Genomic DNA, 19,431 nt, shown 5'->3' on the forward strand with positions numbered 1-19,431 from the left:
CACGTACTCCTTCCTATGTTCTACTCGTTTAATAATAATATATTACTGGAGAATTGCATTCACTATCCTACTAGATACATAGTCGATGGAGTCTTTCTTGACTCTTTCTTGCCCTTTTCCCCTGCCATTGGACAGCTCAAGTGTGACGGCGTGTGACGAACAACTGCCTGAACCCGCCGTCAGCCGAATCGCCGTCAAGCCAGAGTCTCCCCTGTGCATTACACTGCCACTCGCATCTGCAAGACGCCTGTCGAGTCTTCTTACGGAGTATTTGCCTGCTTATTCCTGAGTTTTTACTTGTCAACTGCTACCTGCCAACTGCTCCCGGCAGTGGACGCCCCGCAGTGGTGCGCCCATATTCCGGCGCAGCATGTCTTTATATTTGGACTCGCAGAGTCGCAGCTTTGCCGATAGGTAGGTACAGAGTACCTATTTATTTATCTCTATTTGCTATCCACGATCTACTGTCTGGTGTTTTATTTTTTATACTGATCTGTTACGTCTATGTAGCACTGTCGAGTTGTTCGTCAGGGGACATCATTGCACACACACAAACACAAATTCAGTCTCCAAAATACTAGCAATTCACAATGAGCCAAATACACTTGGATACTGCAGTCGGCAGCGATGTCCCCGGAGTGAATCGCCGGTACTCGTTCGTCGAGACGCCGCTCGAGATGCACCCGGCAGGCCGTCCGTGGAAACAGGAGCCGGTTCCTGCTCTCCCTCCCACTGCAGAACAGTCGGTACCGGCGATAGTGAGCGAAAAGGAACAGCAAATGCAACAGGAACAGACCCAGGTTCCGTCACATCAATTACATCCGGCGAATTCCGCCCCTTACGCTGAAGATCTGCAGCAGCAGCAACAGGAGTATCAACAGCATCAACAACAACAGCATCAACAACAACAGCATCAACAACAACAGCATCAACAACAACAGCATCAGCAGTATCAACAAGAATACCAACAGTATCAACAGTATCAACAGTACCAACAGTATCAACAATATCAACAGTATCAGCAGTATCAACAGCAGTATCAGCAGCACGAACAACAGGAGTGTCAGCAACACCAAGAGGGCATATCGCAGTATCCAGTACAGCAAATCCTCCCCAGCAAAGACGACAAAACATCGAGAATCGTTGCACCTGATACGAACCCGCTCGGCTCTCCGACCTCGTTGCACTTCCCCCCACCGCCGACAGCACGACATGCCGGAACGATGCCGCTAGACGACCTGACGGCGTACCATCAACCCGGCCAAGTTTCCCATCCGAACCAAGAGATCAAGGGCGGCACATGGAGCCATGGCCTGTGTGACTGCTCGGATATCGGGACCTGCTGCCTGGGAGTCGTCTGTCCGTGTGTTCTCTACGGCAAGACGCAGTACCGCCTCTCGCTCAAATCGAGAAAGGAGAGCCCGACCAACATGTTGGGCTACGAGTCGTGCAACGGCTCTTGTACGGCCATGGCTGTTTTGTGTGGCTGCCAATGTAAGCTTTTGCCTTTCCCTTCCGCTACTTTCCTTCTTCTTATTGATTATCAAGGGTTCCTGGCTACCATCCAACATACCCGTACGCGAAAAGCATACGGCATCCAAGGCGACATCGCATCCGACTGCGTCCGGGCTACGTGCTGCACCTGCTGCATCCTCATCCAGGATGAAAAGGAGATCAAAAAGCGCGAGGAGGAGCGAGAAAGAACCGTCCGCTCAGTGGGCGCGAATTTGGTATCCCCGTATACGCCAACATCCCCAATGGTATACCCGATCTCGAATGTAGAATAATATCTTCTTCTTCTTCTTCTTCTTTTCTTCTCTTGATACCCTTTGGCTTGTGTTGAACTGTATAGAATGATACAATGTACATACTGAGATATAATACTTGAGAGAATAATGAGCTCATTGCCTAGATGATTACCTAGGTAGATATTCTAAGGATAGAGACATTGTACAAGTCATATAGAACTACTCGAGACCATTGAAATCCAAAGATATTCTCTTTTAAGATTCATCGTCGAGGCCAAGATCTTTCTGCCATATCATCACATAACCACAGCCTCATTCACCACACTAAAATAATCATTGATTCAACAGAAACCAATCCAATTGAAGAATATATTTTATAAACTCAAAAAATAAAAACCAAGTCGCCTGGCGTTCAAGACTCCAGTATTGTCGTGGTCTGGCGGATCTGGATAATCTTTCCCACCGCAGAACAACGACGCCTTCACCTCCGCCTCCTCTCTCTCTCTCTCTCTCTCTCTCTCTTCATCCTCGGCCATCAATCGCTCCACTGGTCGCTTCTCCTCCCTTGCCTACACTCGCTATTCCTCTCTCGCTAGTTATCGACTATCCCTCGCTGATCTCATCGTCCCTATCCATCGGCAAGATCTGCGTGTTCCGACGTCGTTGTTTGTTCGAACTCTCCGACCGCTCGTTCCTTCAGGCTTCTCACGCAAAAAAAAAAAAAAACAAAAAAACAAAACGATCGCGAACACAACCACGATGAGTTTGAGGAGGGTCTGCTGAAATCGAGCCTTATCAATAGTGTTAGCAGAAGGCTATATGATCGACTTCGGACGGTGTAGGGCATTGTCTCATCACCATGGAGGCTGCAGCGCATATCACCCCCCGCCAGATCTGGGCGCAGCCGACGACGACGACCTCCAAGACTTACTCGACTGGCTGTACACCAATTGTTCTTCCTACCCATGGTGTGTATACTATTCCATGCTTGATTTTTTTGCAAAATGCCTTCATATGCTGATCAGCCAGCACGCGTCTATTTGAACCGTTCCTACATCATCACCCTGTCCGAGAATGCCATCTATGAGCCCATCTGTACCGGTCAGGTCAGTCTGAGTCATGCCTCGGCCGTGCTCGATACCCGCGACCCCTTCTACTCGTCGGTCACGCCGCAGCTGTACACGATCGGGTGCGCGACGGTGATCAGCTACCTGCTGGTGATCATCCTGCTCATCACCCCGCGGACCTTCTATGTCGGTGGGCCGGGCGGAGGGGCGAATTTCCTCGGCCGTCGCGGCATGATGAGCGGGTCGTATAGCGGTAACTCGTCCGTCGTGGGCGTCGGCGGCCGCCCGTGGCTGCAGAAGGTCGCCGCCATCATGGTCGCCATCTCACTCACCATCGCCTCGGTGGATTCGTTCCGCGTCGCGGAGAGACAGTACAACTACGGATACTCGGACGCCGAGGCGCTGACCGAGGAGGTCACCGACGGCATGGAGAGCCGCATTGTCCTGGTCATCTCGAGCACGTTTTTGTGGCTGGCCCAGGTGCAGACCCTGATCCGCCTGTTCCCGCGCCACAAGGAAAAGGTCATGATCAAATGGGCGGGCTTCGCCCTCATCGTCCTCGACACCATCTTTAGCTCACTGAACAATTTCCTGCTCAAAAGCGACACCACCCGCCCCAGGCTATACGACGATGCGATCCCGGCGCTCAGCTACCTCTTCGAGCTGGCCCTGAACCTGCTCTACGCCGCCTGGGTCATCTTCTACTCCCTGTCCAAACATCGCTTCGCCTTCTTCCATCCCAAGATGCGGAACATCTGTCTGGTCGCCCTGCTTTCCCTGTGTGCCATCTTCATCCCCGTCGTCTTCTTCGTCCTCGACATCTCCCAGCCCTCCGTCGCCGGCTGGGGTACCTACGTCCGATGGGTCGGCTCCGCCGCCGCCAGCGTTGTCGTGTGGGAGTGGGTCGAGCGTATCGAGGCTCTGGAACGCGACGAACGCAAGGACGGCATTCTCGGCCGCGAGGTCTTCGATGGCGATGAAATGCTCGAGGTCACCCCCTCGGAGGAGGTCGACTGGCCACGCCAGCAGCAACCCTTGAACGGCGGTCCGAAACGTGGGCCCGGCTCCGGTCCTGGCACCTCCTCCGGCTGGGGGAACATCATCGGCCTCGCTCATCGGCCCCTGCGGACCCGCCGGGGTGGTAGCGGCGTTGGCGGCGTTGGCGGTGTCATGCGAAGGCACAGAACAATGCTAGCAGACCGTCGCAACCATCTGGCCCTCGGTAGAGCCATGGCACGCCAGACGCCACCCCCACCGACGGTCACGCCCATCAGTCGAGTCGAGACGACCAGTGCGGCTAGCACGGTCTACCAGGTGCGCCATCACACTCTATCTAGTCCGTCGCCGCCGGTTCCAATGCCACAAATGGAGGAGGAGCAGCGAGCAATGAGTGGTGAGGAAGATCCCAAGGAAGGATTGGCCGCGGTCGAAGAGGCTCCGGCCGACAATCCCTCCGACGACCTCATTGTAGCTATACAACAACAACAACAACAACAACAACAACAGCTGCTGCTGCAGCAGATTGTTCCAGACCGCACATCACCTCTCCATACAAGTATCATACACACGCAAAAGCCTCGCTGGCGGTCCATGCTTGCCCACTTCCGCCGCCGCCGCACCTCGTTGCCCCGCGAGGTGGCGTCAGCGCAGGTCGAAGGCGACCAATTGTCATGCCTGTCTTTCAAGGAGGTCGACGATTCCGACGGAGAGGATGAGACTTCCTCCTCCCCCGCGCTGGTGACGGATCGACCGTCGCGGACCGAGCATCTCCCGACGTTCCAACTCGGGCGACGTCCCGGATGGGGACGACCGAGCGGCGGCGATGCCTCACTGCCCGTGACGATCATTCCCGCGCGACGGCAGGGCCAACAACAAGCCTGGTCGCCCCAGCTGTTTGACGGGCCGGGGCTACGTGATGACCCGTCACCCAACAGCCGGCGTCGGCCCGACAGCGCGTCCAGCGACCCTTCCAACGACTGTTCCGCCGCGCACCCCCATCTCCCTGTCCGGGTCATCCCCGCGCAATCATCCCAGACGGCAGTCCCCTGGACGGTTCCCGGCGGTGGTGAGACGCTCGAGTCTCCCGACAGTCCTGGCCACCTTGCTGGCCAACAGCTCCGGTACGATCCCGAGACCGCTGCGCTGGTAGGACCTGGCCTGGAGGCTCGGCCTGACCAGCAGGATACCCAGGCCGGCACCACGTCTTCTTGATCACCGGCATCTTTTCTCTCTCTCTCTCCCTCTCAATTTCCATTCACTCTCTTTTTTTTCTGTCGAGCGTGGAGTCCTGGCGGTATTCTTGGAGAAGGGTTGCGATTTCTTGGTCTATAGGACTGCCATACATTTATAATGTCATTGGACATTTCTGTGCATTTTTTGGATATCTTGAAATATTTTTTTTGGACATTTTTGGACATTTTCTTTGGCGGTTTTTGCATTTTTTTTTCTTTTCTCTCTAATACAGTTGAGGCCGATTGATCTTCACATACAGCAGCAGATATGAGATACCCGTCAATTCCATCATTTCAATTACTCTATGAGATATCTTTTTTGGACTATATAAATACAACAATGCTACTAATATATTTATCCCTGCTGGTTGGCTTAAATCCTATGGTTGAAGTGGTCCGCGTCGTCTCCCGGACCTCCATTAGCTGCTTCACATCACCAACTCTCCGAGACGATTTCTCCACCTCACCATCCTCTCACGATAGAGCCCATGCAGCGGTGCTTGACTCATGTCGACGTCGCATCATGGCGGCCGTCAACATGAACATGTTCGAGGCGAAGATTGTCACCGACAATCCGTCTGCCTCGCGCCCCTCGCTGATGGTACTGCCGCTGAACCTGATTGCCGGCATTGTGTCGCACGTGAGGCTGACCTTGGATCTTTTATCAACAGTGTGCTAATGAATAATCTTTCTTTTTTTTTTTCAGGTCGACAAAGCAAGCGATCTCTCGAGCCTATGTCAAACATGCCGCGTACTCAACTACATGGCGCTGCCGCAGCTGTACAAGAGCCTGACGTTGACCTCGTATGACAAGATCCGATACCGCGGAGACGAACCGGAGGGCTGGGGGAGTGCGAGCCCGTTCTCAATGGGGTTGAATGCGCTCATCACACGGCCGTATGCGTCGCTGGTGCGCTCGCTGACGCTCCGGGGGGAATGGCGCGAGCATGAGATCGAGGAGCACGGCCGCGTGGGCCGCGTGCCGGACTCGTCGATGATGCTGAACATTGCGGTGCGGGCGGCGATCGACCGGATGCCTGCGTTGGAGAGCTTCAGCTGGGAGCTCAACACCAAGATGCTGGAGACGGTGTACATTGGCCTCGCGCAGCGGCCGAAACTCACCTCGCTGACCATCCGGTTTCCCTCGAACCGCCACCCGCGCCCGACGACCGTCATCCCCGCCATGCCGCATCTGCGCTGCCTCAAGGTCACCGACATCGATCCGCTGTGCTACCCGGATGACATCTCGACGCTGCTGCTGGACAGCCGCAAGCTGCGGGAGCTGAAGATGCACTGGTCCCCACGCATGCGAAACGCCCAGGAGCCCAGCGTCGTGCTGCACGACTACTTCCGCAAGTGCATCGCGGCCAAGCAGCCGCTCAAAATCACCCGCCTCGCCTTCCAGAACCTCTACGCCCGCCACGTTGCGGACGCCCACTTCGCCTTCGACCAGGCCGTGCTCCAGGAGGTCACCATGCTCAATGATGCCGGCGGCACCGAGTTCTCCTTCATTGACAACAGCTGGCCCGCCGTGCCCCCGCCGCCGAACGCATGCCTCAAGACCGTCCGCAGTGATGTCCTGTCCAAGCGGCATTGTGATTTCCTTTCCCTTTACCCGGGCCTCGAGAACTTGTACTGCGTCAGCTCGGATCGCGATCCCGCCGAGCAGATCAACAATCCGCGACGTCCCACCGCCACCTCCTCGGCGATCCTGACACCTCCGATCAATGAATCGATCCTCCCGATCACGAATCTTACCACCACCACCAATGGCAGCTCTACTCCCACTACCACTACCGAGGGAAAATCACCCACTCCGTCACCGGCTACTACCTCCCCGCAGTTCTCCCTCACCCTGCGGGATAGCTACCTGAATACGATTTTCACCCACCACGGCCCCAGATTGCGCCGCTTACTTTTACCCTCGCGCTGGCCTCTGCCCGCCACAAGCATCGCCCGGCTGGCACATACCTGTCCGCACCTGGAACAGCTGGCCCTGGCCGCCGACGTGACGGGCGTTGACCAGCTGGCAGTCCTGTTACCTTTCTTCCGCAACCTGGTAGCATTGCGTCTACTGATTCCTACGGGGCCCTCGGGAGTATCGTCTGGGCAGCTATCAACAGGCGCACCCCCTCTCCGACAACTGTGCGGCTCCATCCGAACGCTGGCCGAACTGGTCGAGCAGGACGATGAGTTCCTGACGGAGAAGCTCAGCCTCGCGTTTGCCGATAGAAATATCTACAGGACCCTGCGGATTGTAGGGATGGGCTCCAAAGCATGGGAGTTGCAGGAGTTTTACCAAGTGCCTGCTCCGAGCCAGGCATCGGACCGGGAACTTCAATCCGAATCCCAATCCGAATCTCAAATCGAGTCTCCAGAAAAACCACCACCTAACCAACGCCCGCGAGGCAGTCCTCCGTCCGTGCTCGGCAAAAGGGCCCGAGACCGCGAATCCGAACCACCGCGCGGAAGCAGAGGGGACGAGAAGAACTGTCTCCCTGCGTTGAGCGTCTTGGCGGATGCGTCGTGGCGGCGGCGGTTGCGGCGGGTGGGCTGGGAAGTATTGAAGAACTGGGAGGTATGGGCATTAGATACGCAGGAGATATAGATCATACAGAGTACACTACACTACACTATACAGAGTATACTAGTGAAGGTGACAGAGGAGTCTACTTTTGATTTGCAAACCCTAGCCGCGGACCTCCCTGGCTCCCTGCATCAAAAACCACATACTGCGACTTGAGAAAGACGTCGCCGAAGATGTTGATATCGACGAGTCCCGAGGCGGCCTGGATCCCGCCAAAACACAGATTACTCACACTCCCCACGGGGGCATAGTTGATCAACTCCCCCGGCACGGTGACGGAGTGGTTGCCCGCGACAACGAGGGTGAAGGGGGTAAGTTTCGAGTCGCATGGGAAGACGTAGCCGCCGTGGAGGGGTGAATCCTGTGCTCCCGACACGTTTGCGTAGTACCTGCTCACGGTATCGGAGGGGAGCAGTATCAGGGTTGTCCCGGTGTCTGCCATCAGTATTGCCAATGCTATAGTGTTTATGATGAGTCTTACCTGCAATTCCAGTAAGAGAGGTAGAGATCTGGTCATCCCCGAATGCGTACGCATCCGCCGTGAAGGTCCAGTATCCCCGTGAGGAATCGACATCCACGTACGTCAACGGCCCTGTATATTTGTTCTCATCGATGAATCCGAAATCGTACGTTCCCGGTGCGCCGTGTTTTAGCGAGGTCGCTATAACGGGCAGATCGAGCTGGCTTTTCACGTTGTCGAAGAAGGTGGATTGTTTCTGGGGCTTCACTAAGCAAGCAGTAAGCAGTAAGAAACAAAAGACTTGGAGTGAGATGCTAGGGCTAGGTTGGTACCCATATTGAGAGTGCTAAAAGCAAGGCCTAAAAGTCCATCGGAATGCGCATCTCTCTCAAACTCGGCGCTCAACGTCGCCGCGGCTTCAACAGCTTGCATCGTGGCGGTCAACCCGCCCACCACGACGGTGTCGGCGAAGACATCCCCGCCGGCGGAGCTGCCGTCGCCGTATAAGATCTCCCAGCTCGATCCAGGGAGTAGCTTCGAGTCGGTGGTGGCGTAGACTGCGTGGCCGGTCTGTTCGTCGGTGGGGAGTTCATCTGAATAGACCCATCTAGCCTGTTAGTAAGAGAAAGGAAACAGTGTAGCAGGTATATATCAGGAAGAATCTGACGCTTACAGATCTGCAGATCCCGTGTCAAAGTCAAGGTGAAAAGTCACATTCCCAATCGTCACCGGCGTCAAGTACTCGAGGTCGTTTGCCTCGGGGCTCGTCACGGCCGTTCCATTCAGCGCGGCGGCCTTGAGCTGCGCCGAGACCTCCCCCCCGTATCTGGAGAGGGTGTTGGCGTACTGGGCTGCGAGATTAATGGGTTGGGATGGTCGAGATGCCTGGCTGACGCTGAAGGAGAGAGACGGGGGTTGGGTGGGGAGAGAAGAGGCAAGAGAGGAGAGAGCCAGCAGAGCCAGCATGATGAACATTGATGTGATGATGACAGTATACAAGATAGTATAAAGTGTACAGTGAGATGTACCTGGTCTACGTTCCTCTAGTCTACTGAATTTTCCTCTCCCTCTATATATATTTCTATTTATATTGCCAAGCCGTTTATCAACCGTATAACCTTCCATTGCCAGAGTCACACCATGATATTTGCTGAGAGATGGCCTGGAGAGTTTCCTGGGCTGTGTAGCCATGGTTCAAGCCATGCCTTACACATGGTAATGCAGAGTAAGTATTGAGTTATAATTTATACCTGGGTTAATATATACAGGGTATATAACATGATTCGTCAAAAAGAAGGAGAATCCATCATCATCTCATTGCCATCATACTGCTCGTTCAGGAGCACCTCCAACATGTCAAACTCGCCGACCATAGGCCCTGTACCCCCTAATCCCTGGTCCACGACGGCCGTCGAGCTGTTGAAAAACTGGTCCAACGGCAGGGCGAACCAGTCCGGGATGGCCGTGCCGTCGTTGTTCACCGACGGGAGATTATCAGCAGGGTTCCCGTTGCTGCTGCCGTTACTATTGTTGTTATTATTATTATTATTGTTGTTGCTGTTGCTGTTGCTGTTACTACTGTTGTTGTTGTTATTGTTGTTGCTGTTGAGTTCCGGTGAATTCTCGTAGTAGTGGTAGTACGCCGAAAGGGGCGGCGGCATGAAGGAGACGCTGATGTTGGACGAGTTGATCGGCTGCGCAGGGATGCTCGCCAGAGGGTCCGTCGCTGACGTGTTATTGTCGATGTAGCCCAGGTTTGCCTGTTGTTGCTGCTGCTGCTGCTGCTGTTGCTGTTGCTGTTGCTGTTGTTGCTGTTGCTGTTGCTGTTGTTGCTGCTGCTGCGGCTGCTGTTGGTGATGTGACGGCAGTGGCGGCGGTGGTTGTGGTGGCTGCGGATGTGACTGCTGCGGCTGCTGGTGCCAGTGCTGGCTGCTGGCCATCTCACGGCCACGCAGACAAGGCGACTGCAGGCGAGAAACAGGGGCCGAAGGCCGCTCCTGGGCCTCACCGTCGCCCGCCCGGTCGTGCGGTGCGAAGCGCAGGAAGCGCGTGCGGATGCTCGAAGTCAGCAGTTCAAGCAGTCGGGCAATCGTGTGGCTCAGGTGGACGTCGTCGACGACGTTGGTGCGCAAAGCGTCCACAACTCGGTCTTGGAGGTCGAGCGAGACGCGTACGTCGTCTTCCTTCGCGCCAAGGGTGAATGTCTGCGTTCATTGTAAGCACATAACAACCCGATCAAATTATATGTTGAGGGGGCTACCTTGAGAATGAATATCATCCCCGACAGGATCCGAAAACAAGTCCGCACAGGCGCATGCTTGAGATGATCCCCCGGAACCAAGCCCTCTAGAACAGTCTGCAGAATCTTGCGGGATGCGTCCACCACCTCCTGGATATATGGCTCGTTCACACGGTACAGCTCCATCAGCACGCGGAACCAGCCCGAGCCCGAGTTTGGACCAGAGCCCGGTCGCCCGTTCTGCACCTGCGCGGTGGCCGCCTCGTTGGACATGGTCGTCCACCGGTCGACAACAGCCTGGAGGGCCAGCGAGTTGACATAGAGGCGCGTGTATTCATATTCGATCATGAGAATGCTACGCATGGGGGGGCACACTGGAAAAAGCAAGGTCAAAATCATACACAACAAGTAATGCCAGGGGTCCAACTTACAGGTCGTATTGTCGATCAACTGCCGCCATTCACGTAGAAAGGGAAGGAAACGGTCGATCTGCTCCCGATAGCGTCCGCTGCGAATGAGCTCCGAGGTCTGCTCGTTCGAGGCAAACAGCAGCTGGTTGCTCTGGTACATGATCTTGGAAATGCCAATCCAGCAGTCATGCATGCGGTCAACGGAGACATCGCCCGCGGCCTTGGCGTCAGTGACCACGGTGGGCTGGATATCCGGCCCCCATTGTGGCAGTGGTAGCATGGAGGGAATCCCCAGCCGCCCACTGCTCTGCGTGATGTAGACGAGGATCAATCGGCGGAGGCGTCGTTTGCGCGTCTGCTCCGCGGGCGTCTCGTTGACCGTCCTACTCTCGCTCTTCGAGTCGAACACTCCTAGCTCAAAGGCTAGCGCCTGTGCTGTGCTCAGCAGCATCCATGACATCCGGTCTGATCGCCACGCGGGCTCCAGCCATTTTTGGAACGCCAGCCGGCCCTCACTCGTCGACGCCCCCCGGTTGGCGGCTGTATGGTCACCGGTGTCCGCTGCGTCCATCTCCCGGTCAGTGGTACGTGTCGTGTGTGGCGGCGCGGGAATATGTGCGTCCATGTCGAGCAGGGTGTTCTCGTCGTCACCTGGAGGGAAGTGCAGGTTCCGTGGGTGCCAGTCTGTGAGCAGCAGGAGGGCCTCGACAGTGCCCAGCGAGCGCAGGTTGCCTTTGTAGATGCCACCGCCTGCCGTGGGCGCCAGGTCAATGAAGCGCGGCTTACTGGCACCTGAGCCGCTGGGACCGAACTTCTCCTGGCCCCAGAAGAGCCGCTCGATCATGCCGCGCAGATAAGACCACAGCCGGTCGTGAATATAGTAGGAGCGCGTGTAGGCACCCTCCCCCTTGGGTTTGACGTGTCGCGACGCCGTGGTCAGAATGGTCACGGCGAGAACAGGTTCGTCGGTCAGCAAGGTGCGATGCGTTGCCGGCTGTGAGAAATCAGGGATGACGATGGGACTGAGGGGAGCGAGATGGTCGTAGTAGCTATCATAATGAGCAGACCGTTCAAAAGCATCGAGAGAGAGAGAGAGAGAGAGAGCATACTATTTCACATAGGTCATGGCTTCTTCAACCGTTAACCAGCCTGCACGAACAAACCGAAGTCGTGACCACGCCTTGACAGCGTCGACGTATCCCGGGTCCTGGAAACTAGCAGAACCGCCTGTCTGGCCACGATGGTCGGAAATCTGAGGATCGACGGGCCCCGTATCCGCATTATTCCCAGTCACACTTGTACCAGAAGCAGGGCCAGAACCACCAGCACTGGCACTGGCACTGGCACTGGCACCCTGATAGTAACCCCCTCGTGACGTCGTGCGCGAGTATAGCCCTGAAGTACTGCGTGGTGTGCCCGCCTGAGTCATGGTGGACATGGGGGAGTTGAACGAGGAGACTGTCGGCTGGTGGTGGCGCGCTGCGGCAGCAGCGTACACTCGATTCTCCAGACTCTGTCGATTGAGGTCCTCGGTTCGACCCGCCGCTTCCGAGAGTAGATGCAGGGCATCATGGCTATTGCTGATGGCCGGGGAGAGCAGCTCGACAGCCGTACGGTTCATCATTGCATGACCTCCTCCGTCAAGACCGTAGTTGACCACACCACCACCACCACCACCGCCACCTTGCCCGTTATATATCGATGCTCGCATGGCACTTGTTTCTTGTTGGATCGGCGCTGTAGAAACCGTATTCACTGATGGATCATTCATCGATCCCGACGCAGTAGAGCCGGTATGCTTCGGGTAGGAGTGGGAGCGGTGCAGATGGCTCGCGATGGAGGGCGCATCGGCCCATTTGCCATTCTCATCAGGATTATTTCCCTTGTCGCTCTCATCGTCCCCAACTTCGCCGACCATCACCCTCTTATCGCGGATCAGGACGCCCTCGACAGTCTCCTCGGCGGAGAGGGAGGGCTTGCGCTTGCGTCTTGTGGCAGAGAACTCGCATCGTTTACTCTCGCGGCGGCACCGGACACAGGGGGGGGGTCTAGGATTATCAACGCCTGGAAATCCATCAGTATCGATATTGCAAAATAGAGAACTATAATTCCATCGTACTCCCTAGATCGCATTTCACTTTCCGCTTGCGACACGGATCGCAGGCCTGGTATCCGCGGCGGTGCTGGGCGGGGGGCGAGGGGGACTTCTGGATCTCAGAGCCAAACAGCGAGGAGGACGAGTCAGGGCGGGCAGAGGTGCTGGCGGCGCTCTGGAGAGCCATCGCTCATGACGCTTCGCCGAGGAAATCGGATTTGATTTCGTTTGCCTCTGTTGAGAGAGTTGAAAAGGGCCGATGCAAGGCGAGCCGTCAGAAAGCGGTGGGTGGGGGGGGGGGTTATTAATATTGATATTCTGATAGGGATCCCTGTGAACCAGGATTAATTATTATTAGAATGACAATAATTATAGGTTTATTGGATGGAATGTCAGGTTTAGAAGAAGAATGCGGGGTGATTTAAAGGAGAAGAAAGGGAGAGAATAAAAATGCTTATTATCTGTATCTGGGTAGATTATGTCTTGATGATACGAATTATATTGACAGTTACTGTACAGCATATATATACAATAGGAGAGAAGGATTAAACCGCCTGAGGATGGGCAATGGCTTTGTCCCGCGTGTCTTGTAGAAGAAGAGACTGTCTCACAGACTGCCCCGATTGTCCAGAGACGACACTGTCATCGCTATCCCGTCGGGACCGGGACAGCAGGCTCGGGGTCAAACGACCAGGGAGGAGGCCTCGAATCCCCCCGGCTTTTCGCGCGGGCAGCTCGGCGGTGCCCGCGGTGAGAACGTAGAGCAAGTATTTCAGGTTGGGCAGGGTGTGACGGATGTCGAGCACGCGCAGGCCGTGCGAGTTGAGGAGGAACTCGATGTCCTTGTTGAGCAGGAAGACCGCGTACTCGAAGCGGTACTGCACGCTGACGGGGTACAGCGGGTAGGTGCGCTGCGGCAGCGCCAGCGACACCGGGTCCTGGATCAGCGAGGTCGAGAGGTGCGGGTTGACCGGGTATGGCAGGGGGATCGACAGGTAGAACGACAGCAGGTAGACGAGATGCGCGGCCGCCCCGAGAGCAGCGGCGACGGTCTCCCGGTCGAGGCGGTCGTCGAAACTCGAGTTCGGCAGCGCGTGGCCCGCAATCGTGAACGCCAGCGGCTTGTTGGCGATGGGCTCGATCGGGTAGATCTCCAGCAGGTCCTCTGCAATCCGTCGGATCTGCCCCTTGGTCTCGTCCGTCGTCTGGGCGAGCAGTGTCTGATTCGAGACCAGGTTGTCCTGCGCCTCGGGAAGGTGGCTGCGAGCTCGGTCTTGGGCGTCACGGCCGTGGCTCATCGCTGCCTTGCGGGCACCGATGCTGGCGGTCAGCTCGTCGCGGCGCTTGACGGTCGCGCGCACATGTCGTCGCTCGGTAGCGATCGCATGCCTGGTGAGTGCGAGCCTGTCCTGGGCCTTGGACACGTCGCTGGTCGACTTGACCGCCCGCTGGTTATGCTCGAGGATCGCACTGATCTGGGCTTCCAGCTTCTCGCGCGTTGCCACGGCGTCCTGCACGCATTCATCGAGAGTCGCCAGCCGCATCAACGCATCGTACGACGAGGTCGACTGCACCACCCCTCTGTCCGAAGACACCGTCACCGGTCGGCGGGTGGGCAGCGGTAGTGGCGACCATGTTGGCGGCGTAGATGTGAGATTGGCATAAACTCCATCCGGAAAGTGGAACAGGACCGAGTTCGCCGGCAACGGCTGGTGGAAGCTGTCCAGCGAGCGCCCAAGAAACTGCAGTGACCGCAGGTGCAGCTGCAGGTCAAGAAGCAGTATATACTCAGCCATCCCCACTGTCTTCGCCCATAGTCGCAGCGTCAGATGGTCCTGCCGTGACACTCGTGGTCCGCAGATGTTCAGGTCGAAGAAGCGGAAGCTCGGGTTGGTGGTCATCGGCGTGACCTCGCTGATATACACAGGCTCATCATCCTCCCCATCACCGTGCAGCGAGAACCAGGTGTCTGCCATACGACTCTTCATGATATCCTCCAGCTTCACCCGTCTCGTCAAGGGATCCGGCTCATTCCATGGCAGGGTACTTCGACGTCGTCGTGCCTGCGTTGATGCTGATGACGACGGTGGTGGTGGTAGTGGTTGTGGTGGTGGTTGTGGCTGGTCCTCGCGAGGTTGACCCTGACCCTCCCCCCATGCCATGGCAGCCAAATCTGTAAACGACCGCGAGTGATGAGCCCCTCGGGCCTCTTTCTGCGCCAGCAGCTTCGCCGGTGACTGCATTGTGTTGGGGATATCATCATCGTCGATGGTCTTGCCGCGGACCCGGCTGGGGGGAGGGGTGACGACGAGGTTGCGCACGGAAACACCGTGCAGATGGCGTAACCGACGAGTCTAACAATAAATCCCCATCAGTATCACGTTCATTCCTCCAATTTGGAATCCCTGAAAGCAATTGCCCACCGCAGGAAATAGCCATGGCCTCTCGGGACGACTGCCCCCGTCGTCCGTGTCGTGGATGGGAGGCATTGGCGTCACTGAATCATAACCCGGAAACAGCGAGGTTTGTAGTAACTCTACCGGTAATAATAAAATCCAGTCGCTCACACACGCTGCACAGGAGAAGTCCTGGTGAACAGGCAATGAGGTTGAGAAGAGTGTCGTTGTTGGACTCGTTCCCGATCGGGTCAAGGCAAGTTTCTCCGACTGAAATTCTCCGAACAACTTGAGGTGAGACGCTGGACAACCTGCACCACGCACCACGCACCACGCACCACGCCAATAACCCACGGCAGAGCAGCGACACAGGCAGGACATTCCTGGATTGAATGTCCGGTTGAGTTGGAATCCTTTCTGTGAAGCACGACCCTGCGGAGTCGACGCCATGTCGACGTCGAAACGCCTGACGAAGGTCCTCGACCCGACCAAGATCGGAACCTGGAGACTGGTGCGACGGCCGCCGATTGAGAACCACACGGTGATTCAGGGGAAGCCGCGGGAGCAAAACTCGAATGCCTTCAAGCAGCATCAGGTGCAGGAGGGAGTGCGGCTACGCAAGGCGTTGAACTCCCTCACCCACGGCAAGAACATCTTTGTCTATCACAACATTCGAACGAACCAGGTTGTCTACTCGCTGACGCGATACTTGGAGGTACGTGAAAGAAAGGGAGAAGAAGGTTATGGGAAGGATTTCTAAGAGCTCTTTCTAACACAATCTGGTGTAGAAGGATAATGCGTTGAAACAACTCGTCTTCCACGGCAAGAAGACCGTGCCCGCGACCCTCCGCAAAGACATGTGGGTGCCATACTACTCGGTGCACTTCCAAGACAAGCAGATCGGTCTACGAGCGTACCATCTGCTGCGGGAGTTTGCCCTGCAGCGGCAGCTGAGCCCGCCGCGGGAGATGATTACGATCACGGACTCGTGGCTGTCGCAGAGACGGCCCCGCGACCCCGTGCAGGCCAAGGAGTTTGACGACAAGTACGCCACCAAGCGCGGCTGGCTGATGGAGAAGAAGGACCGGGCCCGCGCCCTGATGGACCAGAAGGCCACCAGCGTCGCCGACGTGGCCGCCGTGCTGGCCATCCAGGAGGAGGAGATCGCCAACGGCTTCGCGGACGGGAAGAGAGGCTACCTCACCCGCCGGGCGCGCCAGCGCCGTCGTGAAGCCCGCGCCAAGGAAGAGGAAAAGACCGCCGAGCGGGCAGAGCGCATCGCCCGCTTCGCGACCCTGCTCAGCGACCCGGGCTTGGAGGTGAAGATCGAGGAGCAGGCGGCCGAGGGCGACGCCTTCCTCCTCGCCGAGAACGACGTCAAGATCCTCTGGATGGATCTGCAGGACGCCCGCTTTGCTGAGACGTGGCCCACGCGTGTCCAGCACGGCGAGCTCGATCAGTCCTACGACCACGTCATCTCGGGCCAGAAGGCTCTCGAGGGAGCAGGCGAGCTTCTGGCGCAGGGCGTCTTCCAGGAGAAAAACATGACGGAGAATACCAAGTCGGCATAGTTTAGATTGTATTCTATTGTACTTTTATTCTTATATCTATTTCATTTGAAAAAAAAAAAAAAAAAAAAGAACAGTCCTACTATTCCCCTGATCGTGAACTTTCAACATGTACAACTTGCCAGTCATGGCATTGGGCTCATTTTCTTTTCGAATACAGGTTAAAGAGGAGAATGATGCCGAATTCCGCAAATCGAAGAAGAACTAGAGAATATAATACGACAACTCCATATCCACTGATCCAGTCCAGCTAGTCCCGTCGCTTTAATCTAGTGGCTCAACACAGTCATGTCTTTCCCTGTCTTATCCTCTTAGCTAGTCTTGGGATCTGGCTCCTCGATAGCAAACTCAGGCCCCGACTCCTCGGCGGTAGCCTTCTCTACCATCTCGGAGCGGACTCGCTGGTCGTCCGCCACCACCGCGCCGTCCGTGAGCTCCGGGTGCGCCATGCTCTTGCGCGCCCCCTCGAGGATCTTGTCCGCCTCGCTGACCCCGACCCCATGCGTAGGCCGCATGGCTGGATCCCCGTCGACGCCGATTGGGTCCACCGCACGCTCAACCACCTCCTTGACGCGCATCGAGTCAAACCGGATCACCATGCACGACAGGTTGTCTGTGCTGAACCGCGCAAGGGCATAGTCGACCAGCATTTTTGACGCTTCCTGGGCGTCGGTCACGTTGCGTATGAGATCTACCGCTTCCTGGTCATTGCACACATCCCATAGCTAGATTAGAAGATTAGTACATATACACTTATGAAGAAGAAGAAGAAGAAGAAGAAGAAGAAAACTCACCCCATCACATGCCAATATTAGAAATTCATCAGCTTCAGGTTGGATAACAGTCTCAGTGGTATATGGGTGCCCCGTCACCAGGTCCTTCAGGTACGCATCACCCAAGGCACGGGTCACGGCCAGGACGCCGTTGACGCGGTTGTTGAGGATCAAGCCGCCTGCATTGGCAATGCGTTTCCCCTCGTTCTCATCACTGCCCTTGTGGTCGTACGATAGACGGAGGGCCTTGCCGTTCCGACATAGGATAATCCGGGCGTCGCCGACATTGGCCGTATACAGAACACGCTGCCGAAGAGCCTTCTCTTGAAGCTTGGGCAGCACCGAAGGGGCAACCGGCACGGCTGTTGTTTGGGTCGGGGTCTCGCTGGCGGCTTCGTCTGCGTCTGCTTTCGAGGCTGATGCAGATGCCGCCGCTGCCGCCGGGGCGAGGGCAGCCGAGCCCGTGACGGAATGCGAACTGGGCACGCGGTCCTCCCAGCGGAGGACCGCGATGACTGCCGTACACCCGCTGTTCTTCAGGGGCAATTTTTCTAACTGTTGGTCGACACTGGTGAATGTCTGGTCGAGAAGCTCCGGAACAGGGGTATTGGGATTCTTCTTCATCACATCCTCCAGGATGAGGTGCAACTTCTTCCCGCACCATTCCGCCGCGAAGGTGCCCGCGTGTCCATCGAAGATGGCAAAATACCCGTTATCGGTCTCGAGGACACTGGTGCTGCTTTCGCTCGCCGCACTTTGTGAAGCATTGGTCGGGCTGACCGGCTCTCTCCCGTTCAGAGGGGGGGAACCACTGGCGGATGCCGCCGCGGCGGGCGCGGGAGTGCCGAGAAAATTGTACAGATAGGCATGGGTGTCCTCCATCGTACGGCGACATTTCCGATTCCGATCTTCGGTGACACCGACTCGAAAGGAGGAACGGGGCGTAGGGTGTGACTCGCCAGCAGAGTTGTTCAACGAGCCCTGGGGCACACTCAGAGCGGGGTCCATCCTGCCCAGCTTCTGCATCTGGGACTGTGGGAAATGCGATCCGCTGTTCGTAGGCGACTCGCGGGCGCTGTTGAGGGCCAGGGAGTTTTTGGCACTGCTGAACAGGGAAGCCGCCTTGGTCACGGTGCTGCTTCGGCGCTTCTTCTCCCCACCCGAGCTCTGGTCCTCGCTGGCCCGTCTGCTGAAAAACCCGCCGGGGGGAGAGAACCGCTTCTCACGGGGGGAGCTGGAGATCTCGTCGGTGTTGAGGGTCAAGGCCGCCGGATCGGCTGTCACGGCAGCACCAGCACCAGCACCAGCACCAGAGGGAATGGTATCGAGTTTCTCTTTGGGTGGGCTCGAGGAGCCACTGAACATTCTGTTCAGCAACCCACCCTGGCTAGAAAAACTTCTCCGCTTATTTCCTGCCAGCTTGATTGCACAGCGGGGGATACCGAGACGGGTAATTCTGGGATCGAGAGAGGAAGGAGGGAAACTATTCAGTATCTAAAGAAAGAAGCAAATTAGCATCCCATCATATAGATAATATTGGTTTTTTTGGAAACAGTTCCCGAAGAAAACAACACAGCTAAGATGACCAGCGCTTAATCGCTATATGACTGTGCCACTGCCAGCCAGCTGGCAACCAGCAGACAATAGCGCTGATCTCCCCGCTGTGAAGCACAAGTTCCTTCGCCAACCCTGCTTCCACCGGGTAAAGCCAGTTTGATATTCGATATTTCCAGTCCCATCAAACACACACGCCTAGGCATGCAACGGCAATCGGAAAGCAGTGATGGTGGTGGTGGTGGGGAGAGAAGAGGGCATCCAACTGACCTAGAAGCTGCAATTAAGCTAGTGACGAGCAGT

General features: G+C 56.4%; 8 protein-coding genes across 8 annotated transcripts; 4 read left to right on the forward strand and 4 right to left on the reverse strand.

The window, feature by feature from the left end:
- The first annotated feature begins 219 nt into the window (after nucleotides 1-219).
- On the forward strand, nucleotides 220-1,912 carry ASPZODRAFT_127065 (hypothetical protein). The gene is made up of 3 exons (XM_022721643.1): nucleotides 220-414; nucleotides 511-1,494; nucleotides 1,549-1,912. Exons 2-3 carry the CDS (start codon nucleotides 591-593, stop codon nucleotides 1,785-1,787), a joined length of 1,143 nt encoding a protein of 380 aa, XP_022585569.1. The 5' UTR covers nucleotides 220-414; nucleotides 511-590; the 3' UTR covers nucleotides 1,788-1,912.
- Nucleotides 1,913-2,270: 358 nt separating this feature from the next.
- On the forward strand, nucleotides 2,271-5,249 carry ASPZODRAFT_21563 (hypothetical protein). Its single transcript, XM_022727860.1, has 2 exons — nucleotides 2,271-2,716; nucleotides 2,778-5,249. Exons 1-2 carry the CDS (start codon nucleotides 2,608-2,610, stop codon nucleotides 5,024-5,026), a joined length of 2,358 nt encoding a protein of 785 aa, XP_022585570.1. The 5' UTR covers nucleotides 2,271-2,607; the 3' UTR covers nucleotides 5,027-5,249.
- Nucleotides 5,250-5,366: 117 nt separating this feature from the next.
- On the forward strand, nucleotides 5,367-8,116 carry ASPZODRAFT_127067 (hypothetical protein). The gene is made up of 2 exons (XM_022721644.1): nucleotides 5,367-5,686; nucleotides 5,753-8,116. Exons 1-2 carry the CDS (start codon nucleotides 5,570-5,572, stop codon nucleotides 7,652-7,654), a joined length of 2,019 nt encoding a protein of 672 aa, XP_022585571.1. The 5' UTR covers nucleotides 5,367-5,569; the 3' UTR covers nucleotides 7,655-8,116.
- On the reverse strand, nucleotides 7,644-9,104 carry ASPZODRAFT_107259 (hypothetical protein). Its single transcript, XM_022720943.1, has 4 exons — nucleotides 8,767-9,104; nucleotides 8,426-8,700; nucleotides 8,115-8,360; nucleotides 7,644-8,068 (listed from the first exon to the last, which is right to left on the reverse strand). Exons 1-4 carry the CDS (start codon nucleotides 9,066-9,068, stop codon nucleotides 7,716-7,718), a joined length of 1,176 nt encoding a protein of 391 aa, XP_022585572.1. The 5' UTR covers nucleotides 9,069-9,104; the 3' UTR covers nucleotides 7,644-7,715.
- A 169-nt stretch (nucleotides 9,105-9,273) lies between these two features.
- On the reverse strand, nucleotides 9,274-13,136 carry ASPZODRAFT_127068 (hypothetical protein). Its single transcript, XM_022721645.1, has 5 exons — nucleotides 12,862-13,136; nucleotides 11,852-12,806; nucleotides 10,764-11,791; nucleotides 10,354-10,706; nucleotides 9,274-10,297 (listed from the first exon to the last, which is right to left on the reverse strand). Exons 1-5 carry the CDS (start codon nucleotides 13,022-13,024, stop codon nucleotides 9,380-9,382), a joined length of 3,417 nt encoding a protein of 1,138 aa, XP_022585573.1. The 5' UTR covers nucleotides 13,025-13,136; the 3' UTR covers nucleotides 9,274-9,379.
- A 153-nt stretch (nucleotides 13,137-13,289) lies between these two features.
- ASPZODRAFT_107265 (hypothetical protein) lies at nucleotides 13,290-15,463 on the reverse strand. Its single transcript, XM_022720944.1, has 2 exons — nucleotides 15,261-15,463; nucleotides 13,290-15,191 (listed from the first exon to the last, which is right to left on the reverse strand). Exons 1-2 carry the CDS (start codon nucleotides 15,324-15,326, stop codon nucleotides 13,383-13,385), a joined length of 1,875 nt encoding a protein of 624 aa, XP_022585574.1. The 5' UTR covers nucleotides 15,327-15,463; the 3' UTR covers nucleotides 13,290-13,382.
- A 218-nt stretch (nucleotides 15,464-15,681) lies between these two features.
- ASPZODRAFT_11911 (hypothetical protein) lies at nucleotides 15,682-16,804 on the forward strand (the record flags this gene model as incomplete). Its single annotated transcript, XM_022721218.1, has 2 exons — nucleotides 15,682-15,948; nucleotides 16,022-16,804. 2 exons carry the CDS (start codon nucleotides 15,682-15,684, stop codon nucleotides 16,802-16,804), a joined length of 1,050 nt encoding a protein of 349 aa, XP_022585575.1.
- Nucleotides 16,805-17,112: 308 nt separating this feature from the next.
- On the reverse strand, nucleotides 17,113-18,939 carry ASPZODRAFT_55098 (hypothetical protein; the record flags this gene model as incomplete). Its single annotated transcript, XM_022728517.1, has 2 exons — nucleotides 17,113-17,526; nucleotides 17,596-18,939. The coding sequence occupies 2 exons, from the start codon at nucleotides 18,937-18,939 to the stop codon at nucleotides 17,113-17,115; spliced, it is 1,758 nt and encodes a 585-aa protein (XP_022585576.1).
- Nucleotides 18,940-19,431: the final 492 nt, after the last annotated feature.

This window comes from Penicilliopsis zonata (assembly GCF_001890105.1).
Source record: "Penicilliopsis zonata CBS 506.65 unplaced genomic scaffold ASPZOscaffold_1, whole genome shotgun sequence".
NCBI classification, from domain to species: Eukaryota; Fungi; Ascomycota; class Eurotiomycetes; order Eurotiales; family Aspergillaceae; genus Penicilliopsis; species Penicilliopsis zonata.